Source organism: Thunnus maccoyii, chromosome 23 (genome assembly GCF_910596095.1).
Source record: "Thunnus maccoyii chromosome 23, fThuMac1.1, whole genome shotgun sequence".
In the NCBI taxonomy this organism is placed as follows: Eukaryota; Metazoa; Chordata; class Actinopteri; order Scombriformes; family Scombridae; genus Thunnus; species Thunnus maccoyii.
In genome coordinates this window covers 25,553,820-25,572,440 of record NC_056555.1, presented here as the reverse complement: position 1 = coordinate 25,572,440, position 18,621 = coordinate 25,553,820, and the positions used below count along the sequence as shown (strand labels likewise).

The window sequence follows — 18,621 nt, the reverse complement described above, 5'->3', positions numbered from 1 at the left end:
CAGCGCGGACACCAACCGCGGATCCGTCAGTCGGAGGTCCGCCGCCAGCCGTGAACACGTTATCACCGGGAGATTCCCGTTTCACCGGAGAGCCAGCGGAGCCAGGTCGGTGTCCTGAACACGGTGTCCGTCAGGACGTCACTGTGCCGCCGACAGCCGAGTCCGCGGATCCGCCTCATCACCGAAATCACCATAAACACAAAAGAAGCGTTTCCAGGAACTTTCCAGGAACACGGTCACGTGGTGCCGAGAGGAACGATTTAAGGTGGACCGACACACACACACACACACACACACACACACACACACAGAAACACGCGCACACACATACACACACGTACACAGAAACACGCGCGCACACACACACACACACACAGAAACACGCGCACACACATACACACACGTACACAGAAACACGCGCGCACACACATACAGAAACACGCGCACACACACACACACACACAAACACGCGCACACACACACACATACATACATACACACACGCACTAAAACACGCACACGAAGAAACACGCGCACACATACACACACAGCGTAACCACACGGTAACACACACACATATACACACACACGCACACACAGCCTAAACAAACTGTAACATAACACACGTAAACACGCACACACAGAGAAACACACACACACACACGTACACATTTACACACGTAAACACACTGTAACACACACACATAAAGAGAAAGTCTCTACAGTTATTAATGTTTACTTATATTTTCTTTAAGTTTTATTTATTTTACTTCAAGTGAATCAATCTAAAAATCAACAACTCAACTAATGAAACTCCAGTAAAATAAACGTGAACTAATCATGAAACTTCCTTCATAATGTTAGGAAACAACAAACTGAAGCATCACTGCTTATGTTTGTTCATAATTCAACAAAATAAAATAAAAACTGACTTTTAAATGAAAGTGTGTAAGACAGGCTGCACGTGTTTATGCTTCATACAAAAAAAGTGCTAATTTAAGAGAATATTGTTGATAAATGAAATGAGAGAAGAACTTTCTTACAAACCAACAGCGTCTCTGTTCAATTCTTCATACATGTGAATCATTAAGCAGCACTTTGTTTTAATAAAAAGTTGAGTTTTATAACAGTTTGTTCTCTTTAAGTTACTTACAGACTATCAGGTATCGACTTACAAACAGTAACGTATTCTGTTATGTAATCTATTAATTCTGTATTATTACATAACACACACACACACACACCTGCTGTCAGACCTGCAGGCTGAACTGAAGACGTTGGTTTGGTTTGCTGGTAATAAACCACAAAAACCCACCGATACACATTACTGTTTATACTAGATACACACTGTGCTACATATATAACAATATTCTATATTTATATATACTGTATGATTATATAATATATACTACATGTACTATAGATATTCCACTTCTACCTCAATAAGACTCTACTACACTCTTAGCTGCACATTTCATATACAGTATGATATTTATACAGTAGTAATATTTATAGTTTTACAATGTAATTTACTTCATTTCTTAATTTGTTGCATTTCTTATTTCATATTGTTGTTTATCTGTCTTCTATCTCTTTAAAATATTGTACTTTCTACTCCACTACATTTATTTGACAGCTTTAGTTACTTTTCAGATGAAGATTTGACACAATGGATAATATAACAAGCTTTTAAAATACAACACATTGTTAAAGATGAAACCAGTGGTTTCCAATCTTTTTGTCTTTTGACGTCTTACAAAAAGCAGTGTGTAGTCGGGGTCACATTTCACATGTCTATGAGTTGTTAACAGCTCCACCAAATAGTGATTTTTCCCTCTAAACTTCTCACATGCTTTCATTTCAATAAATGTTCAAATGATCCAATATTTCAGCAAAAATCAAAGATTAGAGAAAAAGTCCAAAAACTGGAAACAGATTTGTGTGTAACTGCATCAAGCTCATATATTATCGGATTTTTCATGCAGGACTTTTACTGTAATGGAGTATTTTTACATCGCTGTATTGGTATTTTTACTGCAGTAAAAGTTTCTGGAGATTAAAAAAAATCAGCAAAATGTGTGATGTGTTAATTATCTTTAATAAAAAGACATAAAGCAGTGTCATTATGTCCACAACTCTAAAATGTGTAGCTCTGTATTTTATACGGTGTGTTCTGTGTGTGTGTGTGTATTTTTTTTTTTTTTTGCTCTGTATTGTTTGATGTTGTGTTGTTATATGTGTTTTGTCGGACTACGGATGCAAATGACCTAATGTTTAAAACTGCTCACTGTCCCAGTGGATAAATAAACTAAACACAGAGCGCAGCTGCCGCCTGGCGGCAGGGAGGAAGTTTCACCGCGACACCGACAGGTGGCAGCAGCGCTTCAGCCTCCGGCAGCGAAGAAGAAAACAAAAACCTGACCAGCAAAGAAGAAGAAACTTAGCGCGGGTTGTTTGATTGTTTTGCTAACGGTGGTCTGTTCGGTGTTCCCGGTGAGTTCGCTCGTTTTAGTGTTTTTTTCCTTTTAAAACCACTTTAAAACTTAACGTCAGGTACATTTTTTTAAATACAAGTTTACTAACAGTCTGAAAACATAAGAGTTGACTTCACAGTCGCGGTGTTTCCGTTTGTACCGGAGGACATTCCGCTCAATCAGTTCAAACATCTGCCGTCTGTTCTCTTCATTTCGGTTTTAGGTCATTTAACGTGAAACAGAAAACTAATTATGATCTTTAACGGATCGAGAGGAAGCACTTGTGTATCCGGCATTTGTTTCAATGCGTCAAGCTGTTAAATTTTACTACAAATATCCTTTTAATTGGCATTAACGTCTATGACAGTTAACGTTACGTAACGTTAAGATAAAATATTCAGTCTAGAGTGAAGTTTACTCAAAGTCTTCTTGGTGAAATACTGGTCAGGTATATATATACATATATATATATATATATATATATATATATATATATATATATATATATGTATATATATATATATATATTATAATGTGTATATATATTAGGTGACGTCTTACGTAACATGTCAACAGACGGTTAATATATATATTTAATGTTTTGAGAAGTTCGTTCGTTTGGTTCTTTATAAACTAATATAACATTAAATATAGCCGCTGACGTCACCGCTGACTCGTTTAACTTTGTTACTTCTGTAAAATAAACAACCTGATTTAAAATGTTTTTATCTCGCTGCTTCTAACTGAATCAACTTTACGGTTTTATCTGTAAACTGTGTTTATGTGTTTTATGTTTCAGGTAACAATAACTTTCTATTAGAGATTCATCGATTATGAGAAGAGTTGCTGATTATTTTATTAATCGACTAGTCGTTGCAGCTGTAATATGTACAATCATACAGAGTGTTCCTGTTTTAAACACTAAGATTAACAATAATATGTAAGACAATCACTGTTTCCTGTTTTTGTCTTTCTCTAATATGGATAAGATGCCATGATAAACAAGCCTCTCTGTGCTTTATTGATAACATTGATTGATCCTGATCTGCAGCGCGGCCGTCATGGAGTCCACAGAGAGCAGATACGCTCACCTGCTGCAGCCGATTCGAGAGCTCACCAAGAACTGGGAGATCGACGTGGCGTCTGAGTTAAACGACTATCTGGAGGAGGCGAGTTCTGAGTTATCAAACGAGAAGAAAACTGATTAAAAAATCAAGAGAAGGATGCCGAGTGTCTGATGAATCTGAGGCGTCCTTCAGTTACTGCTGCTGATTTATTAAAGTGTTTGTTCGTGTTGCAGCTGGACGAGATGTGCATCACGTTCGATGGCGGGAAAACCAGACTGAACTTTGCAGAAGCGGCGCTGCTGATTCAGGGCTCAGCCTGCATCTACAGCAAGAAGGTAAAAAAAATAAACCCTGTGATAAACTCTGCAGGTGCACCTGAGTCACAACAACCTCAACGTTTCATCTCCTTCAGGTGGAGCTGCTGCACAGTCTGGTCTACCAAACTCTGGAGTACATCAACTCCAATAAGAAGTAAGACCGCCCTTTAGCTCTGAGGTCATCGTGTGTGTGTGTGTGTGTGTGTGTGTGTGTGTGTGTGTGTGTGTGTGTGTGTGTGTGTGTGTGTGTGTGTGTGTGTGTGTGTGTGTGAGTGAGTGTGTGTGTGAGGCAGGAAGGATTTTTCTGATGATGTTGTGACGTCTGATCCTGACAGACGTAACAAACAGGCGGCGTCTCAGGAGGGCGGCGACGGAGCGGCGAGCAGCCACGACGACGCCGACGACGACGATGATGAAGCTGTGGTAAGAAAGAGGAAGCTTTATTGTCGTTGAAATCAACTTGGCAGCATAAAAAATATAGAATCACAGACGTTTCAGACAGTTTAAAAATGTCAGCGCTCATATATATGAGTCTGTTTGATGACACAGTGTGATAAAAGATGTTAAAACAAGTCACTTATAATTAACAGAAGTGGTCTCAGGACTCTGGAGCAGGTCTACACTGAACTCTCATTTATAAAGACCTGATCAATCAATCAATCAATCATAATATTGATCAAATATGGTCTGGCTTTATTCTGTAACTGAGAATGAATTTTGGCTCCGTGTTGTTTTCATGCTGTGAATGAAAACCTCTCCTCCAGCAGCTGTCGCAGGGCATTCTGGGTAACGTAGTACATCGTCTCTTTCAGTTCACGCCGTTAGACATCGACGCGTCGGAGAACTCGGAGAAGGCCGACTCCAACACGGTGAGTTTATTCCTCCCAACAGGAAGTTTCCTGAACACTCAAACTGTCCGAAGCTCTGACTGAAGCGTGTTTGCTCTTCAGACTGTGAGCGTCGCTCCTCTTCCTCCCGAGTCTCTGATCCCTCCCGAAACCCACGAGAAGCAGAAGCTTCCTCTCATCAGGTCAGCTCGGAAACCTCCAGATGAATTTATCGTTTTTAGTTTTCCTCTCAGGGCGTCATGGAAACGTCTTTTTACGTTTGTGTTTTCTTTTGTGTCAGTCTGAGAGGTGACGTCCTGTGCAGTCAGAAAGACTTCAGGATAAATCTGTTCATCCCGGGAGACGAAGATCTGATCCTCCTCACGCTGGGATCCACTGCTGCCAGGTTTCTACTGGGCGACGACCAGCAGCAGCAGCAGAGAGGTACATCTGCTGTTTACATGTATTTACTGTCTAAACGATTCTTACAAACACACGTCAGTCCAGTCAGAATGTAATTTCAGATTGTATTGATTACTTTTAAACCTTATTCTGCACCGAGACGCTTCAGATCAGAGAATCAGATGTTAAAACTTCACAGTTCAGACTTCAAATAAAAGGATTATTTACCTCCTGCACACACTGGTAGTTCTATAATATTTGTAGGAGTCATGAATGGATTAATTTCAAGTTTGAATAAATTGCAAAGTAGTAATTCTTTTGTTTTATATTTTGGGTTATTTTGGTTTGTTTATTATTGCACGATCACAGTGATTGATAATCAGGTGGTATCCTATAGTTAATATAGTCACCTGTTCACCTGCATGCCGGCTGGTAATAAAGAGACAGAGGGTGAGCGGGTCGTCGTGTTTTACACCTGATCGCTGTGATTATTTTGAGTGTATTTTGTGCACGTTATAATAAGTTGATCCTTTTCATTAATAAAAGTTATTAAACTTTATTTTTTGATCTCAGCGAATCTTGTTGGTAGCGTGTCGGACAAACCTGTTGTTTCCAGTAGTCGCTACAATATTTATATATAATATCTATTCAATGTTTTAATGTTTTCATTTTTAAAATCACTCGACATTATTACTGATGCTTTTTTATTTCTTCATGTCTTCATATGTTTGAGTTTTACATCCACAGAGGAGAAAAAGTCTAAATGTTATGAGAATAAAGTCGTCATTTTAAGGAAAAACGCTGTAATTGTTCAAAGAAAAGTCATAATTCTACTTTAAAAAGTTCTTATTTTTGTTAAACTACAGGATAAAATCTGGATTTAGAAATTCAAAATATTACAACTTTCTTCTATCAAATATATAACGTAGTTATTATGATGTTCTGATTTTGTTTTTTCTCACAAAATTACAACTTTATTCTGATGATGTTACTATATTTGTTTACTTGTTTCTCAGAATGACTTTATAAAGCTTTATTTTCTTGTTATTATGACTGTTTTCTCAAATATTAATATTCTGTGAATCTCAGCTGCACTTTGTGTTCGGTGCTAATCAGTGAATGCTAGCATGCTAACATGCTAACATGCTAAATCAACCCGCCTGCTGCAGACTCTCAGTGCTGTTTTGTTTAAATGTTTGTTAGTTCCAGACGCTGCTTCTCTGATTGGTGGAGAAGCTGCAGCCGCTGACGTCGCTGATGCAGGAGGCGACGCCGCCGAGGAGAACTTCCTGCCTCTGGAGGACGACAACGGCATGGAGCTGGACCAGGACCCAGAGGAGCACGTGGAAAGACACCAGGTCACATTACTACTGCGTCTGCTGGACGCTCTGCTGAAAACTGACTTCATCTCTGTTGTGTTTTATTTATGTGGAAGTCAGTTCTGCTTGTATAAAAGTTCTCTGTGTTCTTCAGGCTCCGGGTGAAGGCCGGATGGTTCGAGAGCGGCGGCAGGTGGAAGCTGACAAAGCGAGCAGGGAGGAGGAGGAGGAGGCTCCGCCTGCTGTGAGTTCATCAATCAATCAATCAATCACTCAATCAAAGGCTCATCAATCATGTTTGTTCCTGCAGTTTATTCTCTTCTCTGTTTCAGGTGAACGTTTGGACCCTTCATGACCCGTACGCCGTACTGGCAGAAGATAAACCCTTTAAACCAGGTGAACTGACTCTCGGGTGTTGTTACAGAGCGTCGTCGCTCCGTCGTTCTCGCCGCTGACAGACTTTTTGTTTCTTCTTTTTTAGGAAAATGCTACAAGGTTCCTGACGGTCTGGACGACGGAGGGAAGAGGAAGAGAAAACGACCGTCGTCGCTGCAGGACTTCAGGAGCTGGTTCAGAGGAATCTGTGAGAACAAGCTCGGTTTAATCTGGAAGGTTTTTGATGTTTGGTTTATCGTGAATTAATAAAGTTTCTTTTTGTCTTTTGTTGCAGTTGATCCTCCTGCATACAAGTTAAAAAATGGACCCTCGTTTACAGGTAACACATCTGTTGCTCTTACTGAACATCTGTGGAGTAAAAACATCAAATATGACAGATTATCTGCATAAATACCGTCAGTAACGCTTTATTTACAGGTCCCTTCATTTGATACTAATGTTCAGAGTAATTTGCAGGTATTTAACGGTGCATTTTAGGACATTTTACAGAGACGGTGTCTCTATATTCTCCAGAACAAAGTCGTGTTTTTCTTTTTGTTCCTTCAGTTGGAAGTTTGAGCTTCTCTGTTTGTGACAAATATGCTGTTTTGTGAAAGGAAAAAGAATTTTAGAGGCTAAATCGTAAATAAAAACCTCAAATTAAACCAGTAACGGATTAAAACGTTTTTAGATTAAATCAAATCAACAAATCAAGAATAAAAGTTTTAATTGCAGCATTTACAGACTGCAGTGATTGAAGCTGCGATGATGAATCAATCAACAGAAAATGAACCTTTAGTTCAAAACTATTCTGATAATTTATTAATTGTTCAGTTATAGTTCTAAATAAATAAATTCTCTGGTTCCTGCTTGTTAAATGTGAAAAAAACAAATCACTGATCAACATTTTCAGTTTTCTGACATTTTATAGACCAAATAACTGATCAATTAACTGAGAAAATAGTCGACAGATTCATCAATAATAATATTATCGGACACACTGAGGTTGTTCCCAGTTCGGGTCGACAGAGCAGCAACATGTTAACGTTAATCTGTTACAACAAGCTTTAAAACAAATGTTTCTTGTATTAAATGATGTGAAGACGACGTTCAAAAGATACACAAGTTAAAACAATCAATAACTGTGACGTGAAGGTTTAAAGAGAGCAGATTATAAGAAGCTTTAGGTAAATAAACCCAACAGGAAAATCAATAATAACAGTATTGATCGATACAAACTGGGTAAAAGTGACTTTTAGTTTCTCCAGTAAATCTGATTTATTTCGTCTGTATTTGTGTTTTTACTGTTTGTTTCAGACCTGAACTACATTTATTTAACTACGATGAAGGACAAGCTGAAGACCAGGAAGAGGATCTACAGGAAGGCGGTCAGATGTTCACTGTTTGATGATGATGATGATGATGATGATGATGTGGTCTGTGATGTCACTCGGGGGCGGTTAATGATGCGTTGTGTGATGTCACAGGGGGTGGTGGTTTCCGATGAGGAGCTGAGGAGGACCTTCCTGCAGCCGGAGGAGGCGGGGCCACAGCAGCAGCAGGGGGAGGAGCCTGTGGACGGGTTCAGACACCCGGACCTGCTCGGTAAAAACAACCACACACACACGCGCTTCGTTTCTGAGCAGTGAAAACTCAGTCACACTTCAACTCCTTTCACCGCTTCATCCGACATCTGCTTTCAGTTTTTACACTTGAACTACCTTGAAGTCCTCAGATAACACTTCAACTCCTTTCATCACATTCTCATCAGCTGACACTTCATCTGCTTTCAGTTTTTACACTTGACCTGACACTAACTCTTCTCAGATTTCACTTCAGCTCCTTTCAGAGCTTCATGCGACACTTTCAGCTCCTCTCCGTTTGTGTCAGCTGATACTTCTGGAGAGTTTTGGTTTCATATTTCAGGATTCATGAAAGGAACGGAAGTGCAGAAGTGATGATTTTCTATAAACACGTCAACAGTTTATTTGTTCTGCTGATGAAACGTGTTTGTTTGATGAAGGTGCAGATGAAGACGACTCAGACAACGAACATGAAGCGTTTCCTGACGACATCCCAGCCGAGTTTGTCGGAGGACCGGACTTCATATCACCCGGTTAGAAACACGTCACCTCCTCTAATAACAACAACAAACTAGAATTTTACTGGTTTTAGCAGAAAATATGAAATTAAGTGTTTTTGTAATTAAGTGGAGGATAAAATGCAGAGAAATCAAACAGCTGTTTGTGTGTTTTGTGTTTTTGCAGAAGCTCAAAGAGACGAACTGAGTTATGAAGACCTGGTGAAGCTGCGTGTGGTAACTGATCAATACATCAGTCTGATCATTTACTGATAATCACATGATCAATTCTCTAGTGTTAATCAGTGAGCTGCTGAACATCTGAACGTATTTTCTCGTCGGTCTTTGAGTGAAACCGTTCACAGCGACTAAATAAACACATCTGGTCTCCAGACTGGTCCGACAGAAGAGAACCAGTTCTGATCGACTGGAAGCAAATAAGACAATTTTCCAAAAACATCAAACATTTGCTGCCACTGCGACAAAAATGTTTAATGTTGCAACATCATTTTCCTGTTTCCTGTTATGGTCGTATATAAATACTAGGGATGCACGATATTATCGGCACGTCATCGGGATCAGCCGATAAAAGCTCTAAAATGAAATATCGGCGAATTCTGCCGATTGAGCAGCCGATATGTCGCCTTCTCCTCCGCCGCCTGACCCTGTTTCACCCTGATGGTCCCGGTGTTTCCTCCGCAGGCTGCACTTCACTCAGCCGCCACATGTTAGCTGAGAGGCTAACGCTCCGCTAGCCTCTCAGCTAACGTTAGCCTCGGCTCTCCGTGTGGATCCAACCGGAGCACCGAGCCCCGGTTTGTTATTCAGGTTAAAGTGGGAAGAAGCAGCTGAGTGAAGTGCAGCCTGCGGAGGAAACACCGGGACCGTCAGGGTGAAACAGTCCGCAGAGAAGCTGCTGAGTTCGGCTGCACAGATAAGAAACACCTCGGCTGACAGGATGTACCACTCTGTTTGGGGGGGAAAAAAAAAACTTCTGTTTGGTTTATAACGGCGGTTGTCAACCAGCGTATTCGGTGCATTACCACCACCTTCTGGTCCGGAGTGTGGACCAGAGATTAAATCCTACACATTAATCCTGTCTGTCTAATAAACTCAATGAAAACTCTACTGCTGCTCCCACTTGGCAGCTGAACTCCAGTTTTTCCTTCATATATTGTCTTTATTGATCATACTTAGTACAATCTATGCTGCATGTATAATAGTCTCCTCAGCCAGCTGGAATAAATATGTTCATATATCAGTATCGGCTACAGTGAGTTGGAGATATCGGCATATCAGATATCGGCAATAAATCCAATATCGTGCATCTCTAATAAATACGACTTCTTAAATTCTTCATTTACAGGAAACTTTTCTTGTTTTACCAACTGATCATGTGATGACGAGTCCTCTGTTGATTTGCTCCATGACAACAAAAAAAAAGAAAATGTTGATATAATGACAAACAGCCAATCGTGATCAATAAACAGCTGTTAATAATGATTGATCCTCCAGGAGCAGCTGGTGGTGAACAGTCGAGGTTACACTCAGGAGACGGCTCTGTCCCGGCGGGTCAAAGACTGGGAGGACAAGATCCGGCCTGAACTGGCCGAGCAGGTAAAACGACCAAACCGTAACGAACCGTCTTCAGACGGATCTGTGGTCCGTGTGACCCTGACGTCTCTTCTTCTTCTGTCACTTCCTGTCTGTCTGTCTGTCAGGAGGAGCGTCCCGTGTTCGACATCCACGACTACGGCGACAGGATCATCTCCTCGCTGAGCGCCGTCGGTCAGCGCAGGTCGTTCGCCTCCATCGTCTGCGGTCTGGACAACTTTGAGGCCTGCAAGTACCTGCTGGCGTCGCTGCAACTGGTAAATCACAAACTCAACGTCTCGTACGAAACGTTCACGGCAGCGTTCACAACTTTAACCAGATGAAAAGACACAAACGTTAAATTATCGCCTCTGTTATATGAAGCTTTTCACAGTATTTTCTGTTTTTAGACAAATTGCATCAGGTTCGTTCCTTCAGCTGAATGTTCTCGTTAAAGATAAAGGTTTGATTGATTGATTGATTGATTGATTGATTGATTGTGTTCTCAGGCCAATGACTCCACGGTGGAGATCGACAGCGTTGAAGGTTTGGAGGAGAGCGTGGACTCGATGGGACTGACTCTGCTCAGCGCTCACAGAGCAACCGTCAGGCTCAAAACTACTACATGAAACCAACTTCACACTGAAACCGGCTTCAGCCAACATGAAACCAGCTTCTTCCACCCTGAAGCCAACTTTAACCTGAACTTTCAACACATGAACACTTCCTGTCTGTTTCTTCTTCTTCTTCTTTTAACCTGAACTGTTTCCTTTCATTCAGACAATAATGATGAATCATGATTTGTCTACTTAAATCTCTGTAAATGTCATAAAGACAACAATAATGCTGTTTTGTCTCCCGAACTATTTCTAAAATATAAATATTTGTAATAAAAACACTCAAAGAATCCAAAGAAATATCACATCTGCTGAATCATAAAACTGATTTTTAGTGTAAACCGGAGCTACAGGACGACGCTGAAGTTCACTTCTGATTTGGAGATTAAGGGGAAAGTTAAAGGAATTATATGTAAGAATTTTAGTTTAAAACATTCAAAAATTAACTGAAATTATCAACAGAATGTGTTACAGAGATATCTACTGAAGTTAGCATGCTAACCAGCTAGCTCCAGCCCATCCAGTCTCATAATACCACTTTGTACCACGCTTGCTCAGAGTTTGGTTGAACTAAAAGACCCTTTAAGGAGTCGGATGTTCAGTTTTTCCGGTAAGCACATTTTGTTTTAATAGTTTTAAGCCTGTTTTTTGGCAGTGAAGATTAGCAGTTTATTATAGACTGTAAATGCACTGTGCTAACCGAGCTAGCAGCTAGCGTTAGGGTCATCGCCACGCTCTCGTCCAAATATGGTCACTTCTGGCTACAAAAATCCAAGATGGCGACGGTCAAAATGTAAACTCAAGGCTTCAAAACATGGATGTATAAAGAGAACTGGGTATTCTCTGATTTATTTGCTTGTAATCAAACATTTCTCAGCAGGTTTTTGGATTTTTGAATGTTTTGTTTGCTTTGAGGTTTTTAAATGAATTTTAATAAAACGATGTGTCGAATTTTCAGCTGCTTCCTGGGGTCCGTTTCACAAAGCAGGTTCAACAAACTCTGAGTCTAATCCTGAACTCTGAGTTGATCTACTCTGAGATAAGAAACTCTGAGTTTCCGGTTCCAGAACAGCTGATTTGAGTCAGTTTATTCAACTCGGAGTAGTTTCACCTGGAGTTAAGCGCGTGCACCACAACTATAAAAAGCCAGCATCAATGGAGCCCCGATTCAACGAGTCACCATGGCAACGAGGAAGAGGAGGGCTGCGTTTTTCGCCCCACCAGAATTAGAAATCTTAATGCGATAATACGGCGAGTTTGAACATGTTTTCAAAAAGAAGTGCAACACCGCTGCAGCTGCAAAAGAGAGGGAGACGGCGTGGGAGAACATCGCTGCTCGGGTCAATGCCTAAGTTTAAATGTGGTCCTTTGCAATCACAATAATATTACAGAGGAAAACTGCTTGATTGGTCGCCTATTAATTTATTTTATTTAGGTCCAATCCCGCGAGGGAGAAGCGCACTTGGCAGCAGTTTAGGATAAAATATAAAAACATTGTTCAAACAGGTGAGACCTCGGCATAATCTCATGGGGGAACCTCATTTTGATCATGTTTTACATTGTAAAGTAAATATTAAGTGGCTGTTTGACTGTGCAGTTGTTTTATCCCCAACATAATGCTGGTTTCACACACATAAATGTCTTCTCATCTACATCATGTTCTGTTAAATAATTAATCCTATTTAAATTAACACAGACTTCTACTCAGCCAACAGAAAGAAGGCAGATGTCCGTAAAACGGGTGGTGGTCCAGCACCGCCACCTCTAACGGAGGCAGAGGAGCTGGCCCTAAGCCAGAATTTAGGAAGGCCAGTGGCTGGCCCCGACACTGTACAAAAAACTTCCGTTTGCAAAGAAACGCAGCGCAACATACAATATCTGCTGGGATGTGAGAGAATTGATTACGATTAGTAATGTTGCAAATGTAAGGACGGATTAGGTTGTGTATGTAGATGATGGACTGTGACGTGAAACGGTATCTCTCAAAAAGATAATTGTCTGGAAATGCTAGAACATCTATGCGCGGTCTGATAACCATCTCTCAACGAATATTTAATTCTCTGCGCAGTAATGCTGCACCTTCATCCACGGGATCGTTATCAAAAGGACATGCCATGTTAGTAAAAAAGTCGCCACCTACTGTGTCTAATGGACTTCTAATATACTGACTCTGATTTTTTTAAATGATTTTTTTAAATGACAGACAGCAGAACTAGGCTACGCCAAAACTCGCCTGCTGACTGAATGAATGAGGAAATCAAATGGAGTGTTTGGCTCTGAAAGAGGGCGGAGACTGAGAGAAACTCGAGGTTCATTGAGAAAAACCTGGTCCCGACCAGGTTAGGTTCATAGAGTCTGTTACTACGGTAACTGACCAAGAGCTTAAGTTACCCCTCTCTGTGAAACAGGATAGAGTTATCCCTCTTTCTCTGGTTTGAGTTACCTCCCTTTTTGAAACGGAAAACTCAGAGTTTCCCTCATTTCAGGGTTAACAGACCCTGAGTTTTCACTAAACCTGCTTTGTGAAACGGACCCCTGGAGTCACATTAGTGCCAAACTTCATATTATTATTATTATTATTGTTATTGTTATTATTGACAAGTTCAGTTAGATATTCAGTTTATAATTAAAACATTTCAGATGGAAAAAGTAGTTTTTTTTGTTTTTTGCTTTAAAATGACTTTGATTTGATCAAATAGTTGCTGATTAATAAACTTCATTGTTTCGTTTTATCTTTAACATCCAACATGTGAAAATGCAAAAAAACATTTAATTCTGTTTTTTTGTTAATTTGTGAGATTTCATCATTTGTGTCTTTTAGAAAAAAGAGAATTCAAACTTCAAAGATTCACATTTTTAATTCCAGAGTTTTTGTTTCATACAACAAACATGTTTGTTTCCAGGAAACAGGAAACATATAAATATATTTCAGACGTTTCATCGTTGAGTTTGAGCTGCTGACGGCTGAACGTAGGTGTTGATGTGGTTGCGGACGCTCTCTGCGATCTGCTCCTGGTTCTTCATCCTGTTGTAATAATCCAGAAACAGGCCGTCGGGACTGACCAGGTAGATCAGGATGGTGTGATCCACGATGTAGTCTCCGTCCTCGTCCTTGGGCCCGGGGCTGGCGTACACTCTGTAGTCCCGCCCCGCATCTTTCACCTCCTCCGGCGTGCCCGTCATCGCCACCAGGCGGGGGTGGAAGTCTTTGACGTAGCGGGCCAGCGCCGGCACGTCGTCGCGCTCCGGGTCCACGGTGATGAAGAGGGGCTGCACGGGCGGCAGCGAGGGGTCGCGGTCCAGCGCCGCCACCACGGCGCTCAGCTTGTCCAGCTCTTCGGGGCAGATGTCGGGGCAGTGCGTGAAGCCGAAGTACAGCAGCACCCAGCTGCCCAGGAAGTCCTGCTTGGTCCTGCGCTGCCCCCGGTGGTCCAGCAGGCTGAAGTTGCCCTGACCCAGAGCGACGCGCTGCAGCTGCTCCACGCGCTGCCGCCGCCGCCGCTGCTGCTTCTCCGCGTCCACGAACCACCACACGGCCAGCAGCCCGCCGCCGAACAGCAGCGTCACCGCCGCCCGAGTCCGCAGCTTCATCCTCGCCGAGCGAACCGACGACGAGTTCTGACCCTGAGACAGGAAGCTCCTCTGAGTCAGCACAGGAAGACGACGGTGATGATGATGATGATGAAGAAGTCTGATGTGTTGACCCTCTGACGTCAGAGGCGGCGTGGAGACAAACGTCTTCTGCAGGTGAGGAAGACTTCTCAGGAGTCTTCCTCCTCCACGCAGATCACCCACGATGCACCTGAGCCCCAACATCCTCGACGCCAACCGTCCTGAAGACAAACAGGAAGTTTTATTGATCGTAAAACATTTGAATAAATTGTTTTTAACCTTTTTTACTTTACAAATGTTTTTAAATAAAAATTAATTAACTATATTGATTGATATATTTCCATAAATAGTTTATTTATAATTATTTATTTAAGCAAAAATGGAAAACATTCACTGGTTGCAGCTTCTTCAATGTTCATTTATTGTCCGTCTAACATCCACAGACTGGGACCAGTCATCAGTTTGAAACCAGTACAGATGAAGTTAAAGCATTTAGCTGCTGGTTTGTTCAGGTCACACAGAGGAAACTGTCAGTTTCTGTGAATATCAGCCGGTGATCAGCTCGTTTAAAAACACTCCAAGAATCCAAAGAAATATCACATCTGCTGAATCATAAAACTGATTTTCAGCACAAACCGGAGCTACGACGCTGAAGTTCACTTCTAGTTCGGAGGTTAAAGGGAAAGTTAAAGGAATTATATGTAAGAATTTTAGTTTAAAACATTCAAAAAATAACTAAAATTATCAACAGAATGTGAAGAAACAACAGTCGTGACATTATGTCAAAGACGTCTATGTATTGTGTTACAGAGATATCTACTGAAGTTAGCATGCTAACCAGCTAGCTCCAGCCCATCCAGTCTCATAAAACCACTTTGTACCACGCTTGTTCAGTTTTTGGTTGAACTAAAAGACCCTTTAAGGAGTTGGATGTTCAGTTTTTCCTGTAAGCACATTTTGTTTAAATAGTTTTAAGCCTGTTTTTTGGCAGTGAAAATTAGCAGTTTATTATAGACTGTAAATGCAGAGTGCTAACCGGGCTAGCAGCTAGCGTTAGGGTCAGCGCCACACTCTCGTCCAAATATGGTCACTTTTGGCTACAAAAATCCAAGATGGCGACGGTCAAAATGCAAACTCAAGGCTTCAAAACATGGATGTATAAAGAGAACTGGGTACGGCGTTAGAGGCGGGGCCTCGTTCACTCCTATGAGAGTTGTTCAGTGGTGCATGAAGCCAAAAACGCAACTTCCCGCGGTAAAGAAATTACCCGGATGAAAACATACTGCACACGCTCTATGGGCGTGACTTCTGCGGCTCAGACGGCTAACTTCCGGTTTAGCCCTCCAGCTAACCTGAATGGGGATAAAATGATTCAATCATGCGGCTCTTCTAGACTTTCGAAATGTGATCAGACCGAATGGATCAAATTCTGACAGGGAGACGAGTCATTTTAGGTTGTGACGCTAAAAAAATTAATAATCTGCTGATTTACAGACATCTGTTCAATAATGTGAGTCTGTAGGAAAAAGTCTTTTTGGGCCGAGTAGCATCACGTGACGTTGTTATTACACAGTTTTGCCACTATGTCAAACTGGCTTCAAATCGCGGTGCAGTTCCTGTTTCTGGATCTGTTTAAACCACGGATGTATAAAGAGAACTGGATACGGCGTCGGAGGCGGGGCCCCGTTCATTCCTATGAAAGTTGCTCAGTGGCGCATGAAGCAAAAAAAAAAAAAAAGACTTCCGGGTATGAAAGTACCCAGATCTTCCACATTGTGCGGCCCATAGAGCATGCGCACTAGAGACTAGTGACGACAAGAGCCGAGTCGGCTACTTCCGGTTTAGCCCTCCGGTTAACTTGAACGGGGATAAATCAATTCAATCATGCAGCTCTTCTAGACTTTTGAAATGTGATCAGACCGAACTGTCTTAATTCTGATAGTGAGACGAGTCATTTCGCGGGTTGTGACGCTCAAAAAAAATTATTCGCTGATTTACAATGTAAGACTAAAGGAAAAAGTCTTTTGGGGCCGAGTAGCATCACGTGACGTTGTAATTACACGGTTTGGCCAGTATGTCAAACTGGCTTCACAGTCTGATGCTGGTCCTGGATCCGGATCTGTTCAAACATCCAGACTTCAAAACAGGAGTCCACAAACCACCGGGTGACGTCAGAGTGGCTCCATTATTGTTTACAGTTTATGATCGATTATGAGACACTTTCAGACTTTTATGGATATGAAGCGCCAACATGTGCTGCAGCTGCACTGCGGTTCATTCATAAGAGACGTTAGAGGTGAAGCTTCCTGCTGAGCGTTTACATGTTAACGTAGATCATAAACACAGTGAAGTATCGATTAGTAATATTGATAAAGCTGTTGCTGTTGCTCACAGAGTCCTTAAAGAGTCTTTTCACCTTCAGGATGAAGAAATGTTCCGTCTGCTGCTGTTTAGCTCAGACTGGAGCTGCAGTAACTTCACCAGCTGACAACATTCATCACGTCTCTTCATGTTCAGGCAGAAATAAACAGTAAACGTTTCATTTACCTGTCAGCTGCTCCGCCAGGTGACCGTCACACAGCCGGTTGTGAAACGCTGCTTCTTCTTCTTCTTCTCTTCCTCCTGCTTCTTCTTCTTCTTCTCCTTCTTTGAGGTTTGTTGGCGGTTGGCAAAAGACGTATTTACCGCCACCAGCTGGTGTGGAGTGTAGATCAGACTGTAGTATTTATTGTTTTATATCTCACTCTCATCACTCATTTCTTTTTTATCTCTCTGAGGTTTTGAATCAGATTATTTCTGACAGTGTAACTGAGATTATTCACATCTGCCTGTATTATGTTTACATGTTCTGAATAATGTGCTGTTTAGTCCAGTACGTCTCATCTCTGTTCCTTCCTGGACGCCTCATTCCTCCCTCTTTCCTTTGAACTCTGTGAATCCTTCCTCCTCTCCTCTTCCTCTCTTTGCTTTTGCCTGACAGAGTTCATATAAACCGCTGAGATGATTCCTTTTGGAAATTCTTTATTTTTAAGGGAGTCTTCAATGACAATAATATAATATAAGCACAATTAGACAAAACATTTAACAAAAATAACAACAACATAATTAAACAATACCAAATGTGACAAAAAAAACAAACAACAACAAATATGAAATAATAAGACACATAAGATCTGCAGATCATCCAGCGAGCAGAGCATGAAAATGCATCATTGATTCATAGATTATAGAAACATATTAACATCAGTGATGTATTAAGTAATAAAGTTATAAAACATAAGTATAGAGGTGTTATTATTATTATTATATATAACCTTCCTGTTATACTGATTGAGCCTCATTCTGTTGTAAATAATCTACTGTCCTCCACCTACATATATTTATTACTGTTCAACTGATTTGTTGTTTAAGTTGAAACTATAGAAACTTTATTTCAGTGTTCAACGTCTCTTCTTTCTTCTTCTGCTTTAATCTAAACTTATTATCTTCACCTCTGTAAAGCTTGTAAAGCTTCATGTGCAGGAACTCACATAAACCGCCCGACTAGTTGATTGTATTTATAATAAATAATAATAATATGTTGGCGGCTGAAGGATCTCAGAGGTTTATTCTCCTCAGAGACGTCAGATCATTTGATTCGCTGGTGAAACTGTTTTCATTTAAACATCAGATAAAGCAGAAAAATCAAACATTTATTCATTATTTCATTTAGCGAGTAAATACTGAACACAGAATATGTACATTTATATTTACAGATGTTTTATTTCAGCTGATTTGTTGTTTTTACAGAAACTTTCCACCAGATGGAGTCGACGTTTTATTCAACTTTATAATTCATATAATCAAAAACTCAAAGCTCTGTTAACAACAGATAAACATAAACACCAACAGAAGATCAATAAAAGATAAACATACAAACAAAATACAATAAATCATGT

At 40.8% G+C, this 18,621-nt stretch overlaps 2 protein-coding genes across 5 annotated transcripts; one reads left to right on the top strand and one right to left on the bottom strand.

Moving 5' to 3' along the window:
• The first annotated feature begins 182 nt into the window (after positions 1-182).
• On the top strand, positions 183-11,303 carry ncaph2 (non-SMC condensin II complex, subunit H2). 3 transcript variants are annotated; one of them, XM_042403078.1, is made up of 20 exons: positions 183-265; positions 3,526-3,643; positions 3,775-3,876; positions 3,954-4,012; positions 4,194-4,281; positions 4,671-4,727; positions 4,809-4,888; positions 4,987-5,129; positions 6,291-6,445; positions 6,561-6,650; positions 6,739-6,802; positions 6,888-6,989; positions 7,077-7,121; positions 8,099-8,169; positions 8,269-8,386; positions 8,805-8,897; positions 9,049-9,098; positions 10,377-10,478; positions 10,583-10,732; positions 10,964-11,303. In XM_042403078.1, exons 2-20 carry the CDS (start codon positions 3,536-3,538, stop codon positions 11,081-11,083), a joined length of 1,797 nt encoding a protein of 598 aa, XP_042259012.1. In that variant the 5' UTR covers positions 183-265; positions 3,526-3,535; the 3' UTR covers positions 11,084-11,303. The 3 variants fall into 3 exon arrangements, with proteins under 3 accessions (XP_042259012.1, XP_042259013.1, XP_042259011.1); XM_042403079.1 differs by lacking the exon at positions 183-265 and adding an exon at positions 2,393-2,493 and having other exon boundaries at positions 8,811-8,897; XM_042403077.1 differs by lacking the exon at positions 183-265 and adding an exon at positions 2,393-2,493.
• A 2,623-nt stretch (positions 11,304-13,926) lies between these two features.
• On the bottom strand, positions 13,927-17,337 carry LOC121890625 (protein SCO2 homolog, mitochondrial). 2 transcript variants are annotated; one of them, XM_042403085.1, is made up of 2 exons: positions 17,231-17,337; positions 13,927-14,904 (listed from the first exon to the last, which is right to left on the bottom strand). In XM_042403085.1, exon 2 carries the CDS (start codon positions 14,885-14,887, stop codon positions 14,009-14,011), a length of 879 nt encoding a protein of 292 aa, XP_042259019.1. In that variant the 5' UTR covers positions 14,888-14,904; positions 17,231-17,337; the 3' UTR covers positions 13,927-14,008. The 2 variants fall into 2 exon arrangements, with proteins under 2 accessions (XP_042259019.1, XP_042259021.1); XM_042403087.1 differs by lacking the exon at positions 17,231-17,337 and adding an exon at positions 17,100-17,218.
• Positions 17,338-18,621: the final 1,284 nt, after the last annotated feature.